The following is a 15,000-nucleotide window of genomic DNA, read 5'->3' on the forward strand; positions in this document are numbered from 1 at the left end:
TGATTTACTTCTTGGGTTTTTTCTTTTGTGTTTCTATGTAGGTGTGCGTGTGTGTGTGTGTGTGTGTGTGTGCGCACGCGCGTGCATGTGCACATGTGTTTTTTTAGAGGGGGGGTCATAGTGATGTGTGTGTGTGTGAGCGTGTGTGTGTGTGTGCGCGTGTGTGTGCGCGCGCACGCTGTAGCCTTGATTGTTCGACGTTGTTTGATTTTCAGCCCCACACTCAGCTAAAAGACTTGCGAAGTGAAAGGTGAGGAACAATTCAGCCACGTGAAAGCACCTGTTTTCAGTGTGCGAGGTGAGAGGTTGCGGCCCTGAATTATTACCTTGGCACTGCAGTGAAAAGCTCTGTCTCTTTTCAAAGCTCGATAGAACATTTTTTTTTTTTTTTTTTTTTTACAAATGTGTTGAAAAGGGGTTGAAAAGAAGGCAGCCCTCTACAGCCATCAAACCATCAATGTTGCTCTGTTGTTTTTGCGCCTGGCAGGGTCTTTTATTCCGAATGATTTGAGGGGGCGATGGTGAACAGCGAGAGTGTGTGGGGGGGGGGGGGGGTTATCGGGGGCTGGTAGTGGTGGAGGAAGGAAGGAAGCAAGACGGCCTGGAGGTATCCAAATTAAAACACCTTAAAGGCAGCATTTGGAAGGCGACCAAAAGCCATTACCCAGAATTCATGGGCTGTCACACTTGCTCTGCGCCTCGTCGTGCGGCGGTGGCGGCGGTAGCGGCTGTGTCGGTGGCGGCGGAGCCGTCTCTCAGGCAAGGTGTGTGTTTGTCCCGAGTGGACACGGGAGAGGCGGCGGATTGATTTGATCTTACAAGCCATCAGGTTGAGAATAACTTTCCCAAACATGACCTGAAGTGTGCCGGCCCCGCAGCAAACGCTGCTGTCACTTCGGAGAACGCCGGCTGTCTGCCGCCGAGCGGCCCAATCCGAGCTGACAGGCCCGGCGCTCGCAAAACAAATCACAGCTCCGTTCAGTAACACTCCGCGTCCCCCCGATTTAGCCCCCAACCCGAGACGCGCGCGCAAGAGAGAGAGAGGAGGGGGGGAGAGAGAGAGAAGAGAGAGAGAGAGAGAGAGAGAGAGAGAGAGAGAGAGAGAGAGAGAGAGAGAGAGAGAGAGAGAGAGGCAGCTACACCTCGCCTCTAATGCACTGCACTGCACTGGGCTTTAAGGAGGTTGCAGAGGGTGAGAGACAGAGTGAGGGGGGGAGAGAGAGAGAGGGGGGGGAAAGTGATGGGGAAAGAGAGGGAAGAGAGCAGGAAGAGGGAAGGGGGGAGTGAGGGGAGACAGAGGGAGGGAAAGAGGGAGAGCGGGGGATGGAAGGAAAGAGGGATGGGGAAAAGAGGGATGGGGTGAGAGACGATTAAGCGCTACTAAGGAGAGGAAGGAGGGAATGGAAAGAATGAGGGTAGGGAAGTGGGTTTCAGGGTTAAGAGAAGAAATGTGGGAAACAAGGTACAGGGGAGGAGAGGGGTGAGAAACCGGACATAGGAAAAGAGAAGAAAGAGTGAAAAAGAGAAGAAAGAGTGAAAAAGAGAGAAAGAGCAGGGAGAGAGGAAGAATACGGGACCAAGGAAGAGAGGATAAGAGCTGAGTGTGTGAGAGAGAGAAGAGTGACAGTTTATATGGAGGTTACAGCAGTTGCTACTTTACTGAATGTCAGTTTTTGGTTTGTTTGTTGTTGTGCTGTGCACTGTGTGGCAACCTCTCCTCTCCTCTCCTCTCCTCTCCTCTCCTCTCCCTTTCACTCCTCTCCTCTCCTCCTCTCCTCTCCTCTCCTCTCCTCTCCTCTCCTCTCCTCTCCTCTTCACTCCTCTCCTCTCCTCCTCTCCTCTCCTCTCCTCTCCTCCTTTTAGAGTGTCGGCATGGTAATGCATCGCCATGGTGGCCACAGCCATCTCCTCTATTGTCTGGAGTCACAGCTTCTGTCTCTTCCATTTGCTCTGTCCTCCTTCGCCCATTGTACCCCCCCCCCCCACCCATGCACACACACATTCACACACACACCGACCCCCCACCCGTGAGCGACTCCAGAACAATTAACTGCCGGCGCTGTTTAATCAGGTCATCCGCTGCTCCGCTTTAATTGATCACGGCAGAGGTAGACATTGTTCAGGTGTCTATTGTTCAGCTAATAAATTGTGGATTTTTTGTTTTCTCTGTCATTGTCTTTGTTATTATTCCCCCCCCCCTTCATCCCACACGCCCCCCTCTGTTTATCATCTGTGAAATAAAATCATCCCAGGCACACTTGAGGCACTTAAATGCAGTCATCGCTGCTTCACTCACACCCCCCCAACCCCCCATCCCCTCCCCACATCCACCCCCATCTCTTCTCTTTGCTCCTTTCTCTTTTTTTGTAAGTGTATGTGTGTGTGTGTGTGTGTGTGTGTGTGTGTGTGTGTGTGTGTGTGTATGTGTATGTGTTGTTGTTAAATGGTTGCATTTAATTACCGTTTGTCAGTTAGTGGGTTGATCAAGTGGAAAATGGGTCTGCCAAATAGACTATTCATTTTGGAGAGTGAGGGTGATGGCAGCAGACCGGTGGAGGGCCACCAGCAGCAGGAGCAGAGCCTCCCGAGGAGCCAGAGCCCCGGGGCAGAGGCAGGGGCAGAGGCAGGGCCAAGGGGTGGGGATGGGGATGGGTTCGTGGGTGAGGACGAGGAGACCTCCTTGGTTGGGTTGAGGTGTGTAGAGTGAGATGGGTAGGGGTTGGTTGAGTCAGATGAAGAGGGATTTCTCTGACATATGCTTCAGTTTCAGGGTGGTTTTTATTTGTTTACCAGGGAAAGGTAGTGAACTTCATACAGCAACTCAACTACACAGTTTGTCCTTTTAATTTTCCTCTTTTCCACCACAAAAGATCACACAAATAGATTATACTCTACTTTTGGTTCAGGGGCAATAGGACAACCAGTGTCAGATGTTATTTATGCCCAATTTTGCCACTGAAAATGCACCCATGTCAGTCAGCTATGAGTAATAGTACTGTGAGAATGGAAACTGGTATGACTGTGTGAGAAACCCCACCATTAAACCACTGTGCTCTGGCCCTGCTGCTTGGTCCTATTTTACACTCAGCTGATCATTATCCAGCTTCTGAAACAAGGCACAAATCTTTGTAGGTTTTTTTTTCATCTGTATGTAGGCACCTCACTCTGATTAGGAGTTTATGTAGTGTAATGTGGGCACTGCCAAACCAGCCTCACACAGAGATAATCTGTAACACAAATAAATGTGGTGGCTTCACCAAACTGCATCGCCTGTTTATTACATGTGACAAAAGAGACGCAAGATCATTTAGAGTACTTAATCAGAAAACATGAGTAAGCTCTCAATGACTGTCATTGCTATCCACACACAGATGGCAAGCAATGAGCCCTTTGTGTGTGAGAAGATGCAGTTTTCAACTACCCAACTATTTGCACAAGCAGACTGTATATTTACACGCGTGGGCACGTTCGCATTCGCAGCGCTTCCCTGAAAACTTCATTAACCACAATGCATCTCTGCTGTGTTTGTCCCTTCCTTCAGACTCTCTTCAGTGAGAAGCGACCTACCAGATAGTCCAATGAATAACAGGAAGGAAGACATGGAGATCACTTCCCACTACCGACAGCTCCTGCGGGAGCTGAACGAGCAGCGTCAGCACGGCATCCTGTGCGACGTGTGCGTCATCGTGGAGGGCAAGATCTTCAAGGCGCACAAGAACGTGCTGCTGGGCAGCAGCCGCTACTTCAAGACGCTCTACTGCCAGGTGAAGAAGGTGTCGGAGCAGGCGGCCACCGTCACGCACCTGGACATCGTGACGGCGCAGGGCTTCAAGGCCATCCTGGACTTCATGTACTCGGCGCACCTGGCGCTCACCAGCAAGAACGTCATCGAGGTGATGTCGGCCGCCAGCTACCTGCAGATGACCGACATCGTGCAGGCGTGCCACGGCTTCATCAAGGCCGCGCTGGACATCAGCATCCGCTCCGAGCTGGCCGACGAGCTGGCCGAGTTCGAGATGGCCGCCGCCGTGGGGTCAGGGGTCGGTGGCGGAGGAGGAGGAGGAGGAGGAGGAGGAGGAGGAGGAGGAGGTGGAGGAGGTGTGGTGGTGGTGGCGGGCGGAGGTGTTGTCGGCGGAGCCTCGGAGGCGCTGGCGTCCATGATCTCGGGCCGCAGCTCGTCGCCGTGGCTCGCGCGCCGCACCAGCCCCGCCAACTCGTCGGGCGACTCGGCCATCGCCAGCTGCCACGAGGGCGGCAGCACCTACGGCAAGGAGGACCAGGAGCCGCCCAAGAGCCACGAGAGCCAGGAGGACGCCTGCTCGCAGCCCCTGTGGCCCGCAGACTACCGCGCCGTGCAGGTCAAAGAGGAGCAGGTCTCCCCCTCGAACTTACAGGACGGCCCCGGCGGCGGAGGAGGAGGAGGGTCCGGCGGCGGGGGCCGAGGTGCCCAGAGTGGCGGAGGGCCCGCGGGGGAGCAGGGCGCCGGAGGCGAGGGCGGCTGGCAGCCCTCCGGTTCCGGGCGGAGGAAGAACCGCAAGAACAAGGACACGGTGCGGCACATCACCCAGCAGGCGGAGGGGGACAGCCGGGCCACGTCGCCACTGCCCTCCATGCTTGCCTCGGCCGGCTGGAACTTCGGCAACCAGGACATGCCAGGTAGGACAAAGCTGGAGTGGACCGGACCGGACCGCGGGGTCTGGGGCAGCCGTGGAGGGAGGGAGGGAATAGAGGAAGGGAGGGAGGGAGGGAGAGAGAGAGAGGAAGAGAAGGAGAGAGGGAGAGAGGGAGGGAAGAGAGGAGGTCAGTTGGGGAGAAGTGGGGAGATGCTTTTGAAAGTGTCTGAAGGGTTTGAATCTAAGTCTTGATTGTGGATCTTATATTTTATGTGGCCGCTGTGCACTTTGACAAGTGTGATGGAATTAAGTAGTCAGACTACTGGGTAGCTTTTATGATCTTTGGACATGTTCTTATGTCCCTTTTAATGAGCCATTTTATGAAAGCGGGTTTGGAACTATTGGTGGAAGAGGCACGTGGTCCAAGAGAGCTTTGTGATGTTTCCTGTTCCCATCAGTTCCCATTTCATAGCTGCTCTACTGTTCAGGCTTTTAGAAACTGTAGTATTACACAAATACCATTATAATAATAGTAATAATAATAATAATAATACAGTTTTTTTCAATCGCTAACAAGCGTTTGTCCATTCAGTTGATACATTTTCAAAACTCTAAACACAGTTAGCACAGCATCGGTCTTTTGTGGCCATACCATTCACACATTTCATGTTGTTTTCACACAGTATGCAGTCAGTGAATACATGTTAACAATGCTTACATTTTCTTAACAGACAAACTATACCTCCCAACAAAATAATGGATCGTTTTTGCATTATTTTCGAACGTTAACACACAACATCCCACAATAGTTAAAACAATATTCCAAACCTTAGATACAGTATAAAACCTCTGCTTCTGCAATGTTATCAATTCAAAAGCAATATATCTCAGCTGATAATAAACAAACAATCAAATAATTGACACACAGATGATTTATGTTGGGTAAATTGGGCCAACCACAGCTGATTCCAGATCTTAGGCTCAGTGGCAGGGGTTATTGCTCTCTATTACATTACAGTAACACTTACACAGTAAAAAGAGGAGGTGATGTTTTTGGAAGCAGAAACAGAAAAAGACAAATGTTGTTTTTTGTTCAGAATGCTCTTGTGTTTCATGGATATTTTGTTCACTGCAATGCTGTAAAACTTTGTCTGTTCTATCATAGTCTACTGTAAACAGTATTTATACTGCACCTCCTGTAGGCCTAGTGAAAAAAAAAAGATTTGCTTTTTACTGGAATGCATTTGAATGTGAACATTACATCTGGACATACAGTTCCCAACCAAGACATTTAGTGTAAAAATGCTGGATTGCATGTTTTGCAAATACCTGTAAAATACCTGTAAAACTGAAACATAAAAGTCTATGCAGTTTTTGTAATGTCAACAGTAGCCAATATTTTGAAACCTAGTGTACTCTGATTGACTGCATGTATCTTGTGAAGTGAAAACAAGCTTCATTCTTTGACAAAATAACTTCATTTTGAGTCAGGTTTCCAGTGTTTTGGTAAAGTTAGTGTGTGCAGAGAAATTACGAGTTAGTGTATATGTAACAAAATGTGGTGTAAGAACATGGGATGTGCTTTTGAGAGGAAAATTATCCATTTGGCCAATTGTGCTTTGTAGGTGAGAGCCTGTGTTTAGAGTTTTGAAAATGTGTCAAATGAATGGACAAACGCTTGTTAGCGATTGAAAAAAACTGTAATAGTAATAATAATAATAATAATAATTATTATTATTATTATTATAATGACAATAACGTATACAAGTAAACTGCAATTAGAGAAAAATAAATGCAAAAATGACAATTTTATTCTCATGTTTCAACTTGTAGAACAGGACAGAGTATGGCACACATCGGGGTTCTATTGCTACTGGTTGTGGGCAGATGTGCTGAAATGCTGTTGGCACACCACACCTTCATTTCACCAAGACAAAACACACTGTAGTCATGCCACAATCTTATCAAATAAATAATGATCTGACAGAGCATGCTTTTAAAGAAGGTGTGAAACCCTTCCCCTGGGGATAGCTCTTCATGTCCTTAATAAATGTCTATCCAAGGAGCTCTCTCTCTCTCTTTCTCTCTCTCTCTCTCTCTCTCTCTCTCTCTCTCTCTCTCTCTCTCTCCTCTCTCTCTCGCTCTCTCCCCAGTCAACCTACTAAACAAAACGGGAGCATTTGAAAGGGGGGTGGCGAGAGAAAGCCCTACCTGTCCCTTCTGCATTTAGCAGCAGAGAGTTGATAGGTATGTAGATCATTATAAAAGTGAGGCAACACTAATCTCCTGTGTATTGAAGGAGTTGGCTGAGAAATGGGTACACACAGACACTCATTCACTCAAACACACACACACACACACACACACACACACACACACACACACATACTCAAACACACACACACAGAAACACAGACATAGACACAGACGTGCGCACACACACACTCACACACACACACACACACACACACACACACACACACACACAGAGACACACACACAGACAGACACACACACACACACACACACACACACTCTTTGAGAAAACAGGATAATTGAATTGACCTCACTAGCTGCGAGGATTAAAGAGGTGGCCTGTCTTCCTGATTGGAGGCTCCTCCCCTCAGGGGGCTTAGGGAAGGTCCTGTAAAGAGTAACTGCGTTGGGAGGAGGGGACGTGTGTGTGTGTGTGCGTGTGTGTGAGTGTGTGCGTGTGTGTGTGTGTGTGAGTGCGTGCGTGCGTGTGTGCGTGCGTGCGTGTGCGTGTGTGTATGCACGCGCGCGTGTGTGTGCGTGTCTGTGTGTGTGTGTGTTGCGGATGGGAGGGGGGAAGGTGGGGTAACAGAGATCTACATTAGCTTATAATGAGTAGACGTGCTTAACTCTAAACCGTCGGAGTGTGGAAGAGAGAGAGCTGCCCCGCTGTGGAACTCTCCACTTCACACACTTCCAGAGAGCTAGGCCACAGGTAAACCTAGACACACACTTCCAGAGAGCTTGGCCACAGGTAAACCTAGACACACACTTCCAGAGAGCTTGGCCACCGGTAAACTTAGACGCAGGTGACGTCGTAGCCACAGCTAAGTTCACCACGGGGTTAATTCCATGTCTACCTGTCCAACACCCATGCCTACAATACTACAAGATTCACTCTGCTTCAGAGCAACCCTGTAATAGACACCTGGAGTTCTGTTATGTAGGCTGGCTGACTAGTTTTAAAGACAGTTGCATATTATAAGGGTGGCTGATTAACATGACTCTATGTCTCTAGTTGCAGAAGTCCCCAATTTCATGGTCAGTTACTTGACGCAGTTGGCCCAGAGCTCCAAAACTATACTGTGCCACTATACATTTGAACCATAAATGCCATAAATGTTCAGATCGCTATGCTGTGGCCTACATGGTACTCAGCTGAGCCAAGTTGTCAGTAATGAGATGAGTGGCATGTTTAGTAATGTACAGTATAGCTAGGCTTTGGGCAGAGTGAGATTTAAGATTTAAGTAAGAATGATCCATGCACGGGGGGTCTTGATTCAATCTCATTCTAAACGAGGGCGAGTCCACATCCTAATGGTCATCTAGGTTTCTCTCTTCACTCATTGTAAAAACCCTGACGCAATAAATATTGTAAAATTCTGTGAATACTCCGTGACTGCTACTTTCCCCCACGAGTGTGTGTGTGTCAGTGGAAAGGAGAATGTTTAGGGACTGAGAGAAAGTTTCGAGAAGGTGTTGTCCTGATGGGCCATATCGTGGAGTTCCCCCCGCAGAGGGACTTTAGGTTTCGTCACCTGCTCTGCTGGCCTCATATCTTGCGACATCGCTTTGAGATCAGCAGGTTCATTTGGGCAAAAACACTGAAAACTTCCCAGCGATGTTTCGATATCAAACCACGGTGACCACACGCATACCCACACACGCTCGCTCACACACGCACACACTTACACACTTAGCATGGAGGGGAAGAAAATATCGCCCCATCACTAAATATAGTGCTATATCCTGTGAGGCAACACCAGGCCTTATCACACAAAATCTCCCACTTTCATGACCAAGTGCACACGCACAAAAGGGACGAGGCTTGACAAGCGTCTCTTCATGAAATAATGATCTATTTTTATACATCTTGTGTGCTTTGTGTCTCACATTCTATTAGGCGTTTGTGCTGCTTGAGCTAGATGCTCCCGCAGCAGAGCACTAAATTACCGTCTGCCCAGTCTTCTTTCAATAATGTGATAATGAATAAGGGTGAATGTGCTAAAGAGGACTGTCCATGTATGAGCGCGCGTGTGTGTGTGTGTGTGTGTGTGTGTGTGTGTGTGTGTGTGTGTGTGTGTGTGTGTGTGTGTGTGTGTGTGAACTCCCATTCCACCAGCAGCTCAAGCGTCCAACAAGTAGCCTGTTTCCAGCAGCATCCAGTCCCCTAAATGAGTGCTGGCGGCTGTGGTTTGTGTCCCTGAGTTTGCCCTGTGATGGCGGCGTGTTTTTTAATTGGCTCCCGTCGGCTGCGGAGCTCCTTGTCTTGCTGCCTCCCTATCTTCTCACTGGAGTGGAAAGCACAAGCCGCTCCGTTCCCCCGGCTTTAGAAGAATGTGGAAATGTTAACATTAATGTTAGAAATTAATGTTTGTCTCTCAGAGATAACTCCCTGTCTCTTAAGCTGTGTGTGTGTGTGTGTGTGTGTGTGTGTGTGTGTGTGTGTGTGTGTGGTGTGGTGTGGTGTGGTGTGGTGTACGTGTCTCAGAGAGGGAAAGAAAGAAAGAAAAGTGTGTGTTGTGTGTGTGTGTGTGTGTGTGTGTGTGTACGTGAATAAGTGTTGGGTGTAATCTTTTTTATGTTTAAAGCACGTCCTCCTCAAACAGTGTTTGAATGGCTCAGAATTACAGCTTTTTGCCCGCCGAAGGGGCACTCAGAGCCCATTTAAAGGTGCCCCCCTAAACGCCGGGCGCTCGGTGGCAGCCCCCGGGCGTCTGGAGTTACCGGGAGCAGCCTCAGGTTCGGGGCAACATGAGCGCGGCTGGAGCCATTCGCCCAGATACAGTGAAAGGCCACAGGAAGTGTTCAGTTGCAGGTTTCACGCTTTCGTGGCTCTGCCATAACCACGGCCAAATAACAGCGCCTCACCCCCTCTCCCTCCACCCCCACCTCCTCCTCCTCCTCCTCCTCCTCCTCCTCCTCCTCCTCCTCTTCTTTTATATATTTTTATTTTTCCCCGCTTCCATTTTACTGTGTCTGGGTCCTCGTGTCACAACTTTCACGGTTTGTGTAGCCATGGCGACGGGGCTGCGGGGATGTGAGAGGAGATGGCAGTTTATTCCGTGTTAAGTGCGGCTTAATTATTTCATCGCTTACTTTGGGGGATACATGCTCCGTGCCAGCGGCGTGGAGTGCGCCGCTCGCGTCTCCGGCGCCTCCGCGCGAGAAAAGGAGAGGCGGGGGGGGGGGGGGGTGTTGCACCCATAATCCTTGTTTTCTTCTCCCGCTAAAGGTTAGCCGTTTCTCTTTCACGGCTAATCCAGAATATAGGCACAAACAGTGACTTTGTGGGCTAACCTTTTTATCCTCTTTTTTCATTCAGTCGTTTTCTTTTTCCTCTGTTTGGGTTAAGGAGGGTGCCGAGTTTTTGTAGTGCTCTTGGAGTCTGTGTATGTGTGTGTGTGTGTGTGTGTGTGTGTGTGACTGTTTGCAGTATTACTGAAGTGGGCAAGGATTACTGAGGGAGAGTGATTAGCAGGGCAGGTCGGTGTGGAGCCAGGAGGACTCTGTGGCTGCCATGGGCTCTCCACTCATACTAGCACACTCTCTCTCTCTTTCCTTCTCTCCACCCCACTTGCTTCCTGTGTGTGTGTGTGTGTGTGTGTGTGTGTGTGTGTGTGTGTGTATTGTCTCTCATTCCCCCTCCCACCTTCACAAACACACACACACATGAAATAGATATATATCTTAACTCTTCTTTTGGCTTACTTTCGTTCTCTCTCTCACTCTTTACATCTCTCTCTCTCCCCACCCTCTCTCTCTGTCTCTCTCTCTGTTTCTCTCTCTAGAGTAAGTTAGTGGAGTGTACACTTCCGCTAAGAGCCCACTCTAATTGCTTCATTCCTTATTGATACCATTTGTCCATATGTCTGCGGACGTGCAACTGCTACAGGGGAGTGCCCCCCCCCCTCTCTGCTGGTGCTTGGAGTTTAGAACTCAAGTTAATCCTGAGCCCAATGAGATAATGGCCTCGGCCTGATTTATACAATGCCACTTCTCTGGGACTTCTGTGAGACTGGGCTTTGAAGCGTGCCTCTTTTAAGTGCTTTGTGTATATTTTGGAAGTCGTCGAGTGTGCAGCCACTCACCAGTCCACCTTTAACTAAACACACACAGTGAATAAGCGAGTGGTGGGAAGGGGGGGGGGTGGTGGATGAGTTAGCGAAGCGGGCGGCCAACTGAAGCACAGACACAGTGTGTGTTGTTGACGGCCGTGCGTTAAAAGAAAAGGGATAGCGTCGGTAATGCTCGGAGAAGCACAAAGAGAGACAGTGCGCCGTCTTTGTCCCCCGCCCCTCCGTCCGAGTGGAGCGCGCGGTGGAAATGAAGAAGGAGTGCTAGTCAGCCAGGATAATAAGGTTTATCTGGAAAATGGCGCCTGCGGAAGCTAGCAAAGAGCTTTAGTGAGGCCATAGATTCCCTAAATGCAAATAAATGGAATCCCTCATTAAGTGCAGTGCATTCTTAATGTGTCTGTGCGTGTGGAGTGTGTGTGTATGTGTGCATGCTCTCTGTGGCTGTGTGTGTGTGTGTGTGTGTGAGCTCTCTGCGGCTCTGGACTGTGTATGTGTGTGTGTGTGTGTGTGTGTGTGTGTGTCTGGCTGTGGCATAACACTATTTTGAAAATGGGTTCATACAAAGACACTGTCCTGATCTCAGCGTGAACATCTGCTGTAGTATTGATGCTTTTCCTAAAAGTCGTCGCTCTTAAAAACATCTGTTTTTGACCGTAATGTTATTATAAGCTGTGTGTCCTCTCTGGCCTGAGAGACGGTCCACAATGGCTGGCACTAAAAACAAGACATCATATACGGTGCATTTTTGTGGCACTGGGTGTGTGTGTGTGTGTGTGTGTGTGTGTGTGTTAGTGTGTGTGTGTTTTTATCAGAGAAAGCCGTCATCCTAATGAATTTCATGGCAACCCTTATTACAAATTGGTTTGGAAGCGGGTGTCCATCCCAAAAATAGAAAACATGAATGTTTCACTGATAGAATGTACGCTTCCTTTGACCACGATTCCCAAATATTGTCTTGACATGACAAAGTTTTGACTTTGTCATGTATTTAATTCAAAATGTAATATCAGCAGAATATGCACGGCTGACAGACATGATGACAACAGTTGATGATAAGAGATGTAGGACTGTAAATCACACATGCCCTGTTAGTTAATGAAGTGGAGGATGGAGTATGAATAAACAATTAAAGAGTTTTTTACAGACTTGCTGATAATCCAGACAGAAAGCTGTTAAAGAGGCCATTTAACCTCTGTGATGTTCTGCCCAAGGTCTCGGGCTCGTCTATATGAGATATGACACGTTGTAGGACAGGCTGCTTTAATCCCCAAAAACCAGTCTGAAGGGTTTGTGACACATTATGTCCCAAAGACCTTTCTCTCCTGCCAGTCAGGGGCTTGACAGGAATCCAAACTGGAGAAAACAAGCTTTAAGTCCCCCATCCGTCTGTGGAAACTGAGGGGGGGTGGGAGGGGGACAGGCCTTCATGACATTCTGTGTGTTGCCCAATATGGCAGACATCATGTCAGTCAACGGGCCATGTCACGGCTGGTGTCATTTTGATGAGAGTGTAACACACTCTGTGTGACAGGCCTGGTGTGAGTCAGGCGGGGGAAGCAGGAGTTATTTCTCAGATATGTCTCGCCTCATTCCAGGGAAACAGGAGTTATTTCTCAGATATGTCTCGCCTCATTGCACGGAAACAGGAATTATCTCTCACATATGCATCATCTCATTCCAGGGAGAAAAAAAAAAAGTTTAAGTCATTTTGGGGGAACACGAATTGATTCTCACAATATTTATCATGATCTATTTTATTTTGGGGAAACGAGTCATTTCTCTATCTTATCCCACCCGATGGGAACAGGCCTTACTACTCATGAAGCTCTCATCCCAGTCTCTGACCCATTAGGCCTGTAGTCAATAGCTGTTTGAGTTGAAGGAAACTCAACTAATTGTAGAAGCCTGCAGGCATTTAGGATTTCTAATGAATGATTCTCTTAAACAAACCTTTAGCCAACCTGTGGAGGTAGGCATATCTTACCACACTAGAAATGCATCAATTTCTGTACAAAAGTGAAAAGACCTTGAATAATTTGTAACAGGGGTGATCATGAATTGGAATATAAGGTGATTTCATTAAACAAGCTGTTCAACCATTGAATGCATTGAAATTAAATTAAATAATATATAATACGCGGACATTGATATGCTAGTATTAAGGCATTGAACAGAGAAACTGATAAAGGGAATTTTTTACAAATGTTTGTTGTGACTTGGTACTCTCTGGGGAGGTTTTATTAGGAATCAGCAACTGGACTGTCAACTCCCCAAAGCATTCAGAACATGTCACCCTGCCGTCCACCTCTGCAGTTTCAGGAACTAGCCATTTCCCCCGAGATTCCCCTCCCTTAAGTCAAGACACGTCAGAGCATTGCAAAAAAAAATAGTTTTGTATTCTATTCATGATTTTTTTTCCGAGTATATGCTTCATCACTCGATTCCTCATTTGATTGAAAGAGTTGAGCTCATGTCTGCGGTTTCGCTTGTTATTGCTTCCTCTTTGGGAATAGACTGTGAGTGAGGGAATGTGTTATCGTGCTGGGTATGGCAGCAATGGTGTGTACCTGATAGAGGACTTACCTGCTGGGGCCTCTGTGTGTGTGTGTGTGTGTGTGTGTGTGTGTGTGTGTGTGTGTGTGTGTGTGTGTGTGTGTGTGTGTGTGTGTGTGTGTGTGTGTGTGTGTGTGTGTGTGTGTGTGTGTGTGTGTGTGTGTGTGTGTGTGTGTGTGTGTGTGTGTGTGTGTGTGTGCATGTGTGTGTGCGTGCATGTGTGCGCGCGCGCTTGTGTGTGTGCCTAGTCTAGTTTGCTGTTTGAGACCAACATTGTCCTTGTTAAACACCCTGAGGCTTAAAGAATGTGACCCCTCCAAGTACACACACACACACACACACACCCACACACACACACACACACAGACTTGCATGAACTCACACCCTGACACACACTCTCTCTCTCTCTCTCATACACACAAATGGCAGTTTCATTAAGTCACTCTGGAGAAAGTTAAATTTGTTGCCTAGCTCGTGGCATACAGACCATTGAGCAGAACCTGTTAATGTTTACTGAGCTCCCAGTCGTGCTTGAGCTGAGACCACAGTGCTATGGTGCCCCCCCCCCCCCCCCCTCTCTTCTGATAGATCCTCATTGTTCTCCTCCCATTCGCTGGAACTACTCCTCCATTGTGTCTGGCCACTCCGTGCATACTTCCCTGGAAAGGGCTTGTTGCGCTATATTACGTTTGCCATCCGTTTTCCATCCGTTGATGCTCTTATCTGAATTATTTTATAGTGGCCCTCCCCTCCGTCTCCCTACCCCATTAACGGTCACTAAAGTCTGACTAAAGTCCACCCGCTCTCTCCTCCAGAGATGAGCCGAGCCCTCGCCCCCGGTCCCCCGTGCTGTGTTGTGATCGAAATGAGGCTCGTTTGTTTACGCTGCCGCGCTGCTGGCTCCTCTCTGTTGCCGCACTCGTGCCCGAGAGATGTTAGTCAACGATCAGGCATGACTGGAAGCAGCGATGGACTCACACACACACACACACACACGCACACACACACACACATACACACACAGAGATAGAGAGAGAGAGGCAGACCCATCTGTGGGCCTAGGCAGGTGACTCATAGCTGGCTGAAGACACGATGCCAAGTGAAACGATGCCTCAAGATCTTATAGTACAAATCCTACAGAAAAAGAGAGAGAGAGATAGAGAGAGAGAAGAGAAGGAACGAGAGAAGGAGAGAGAAAAAGAGAGAGGAGAAAGAGAACGAGTTACTCCTACAGTACATTGTTCACAAGAGCCTCTCTCCCTCTCTGTAAACTCCTCTTCTTTTTGTTTCCTTTCTTTCCCTTCTCTCTCATTCTCTCTCTCCCTCTCTCCCCTCACTCTTTCTCTGTCTTTCCCTCGCTCCCCGACTCAAGTCTCCACAGTCTAAAGGTGAGCGCGCAAACTAATGAGAGTGAACCCCTTTTGCCCCCTACCTCTCAGCATTCTCCCCATAGTATTTACACCTCATTAAACTTGGAATAGCTTTAATATTTAAAACACCGT

General features: G+C 48.3%; 1 protein-coding gene across 1 annotated transcript in view; it reads left to right on the forward strand.

Annotated features, from left to right (window-relative positions):
• zbtb46 (zinc finger and BTB domain containing 46) overlaps positions 1 to 15,000 on the forward strand; it is an 87,920-nt gene that overhangs the window by 20,841 nt on the left and 52,079 nt on the right. Inside the window, exon 2 of the mRNA XM_062540714.1 lies at positions 3,542 to 4,656. Coding sequence (XP_062396698.1) covers positions 3,579 to 4,656 — 1,078 coding nt within the window. The 5' untranslated portion in view covers positions 3,542 to 3,578. The remainder of the gene's footprint in view (positions 1 to 3,541; positions 4,657 to 15,000) is intronic.

This window comes from Sardina pilchardus, chromosome 7 (genome assembly GCF_963854185.1).
Source record: "Sardina pilchardus chromosome 7, fSarPil1.1, whole genome shotgun sequence".
Lineage (NCBI taxonomy): Eukaryota > Metazoa > Chordata > Actinopteri > Clupeiformes > Clupeidae > Sardina > Sardina pilchardus.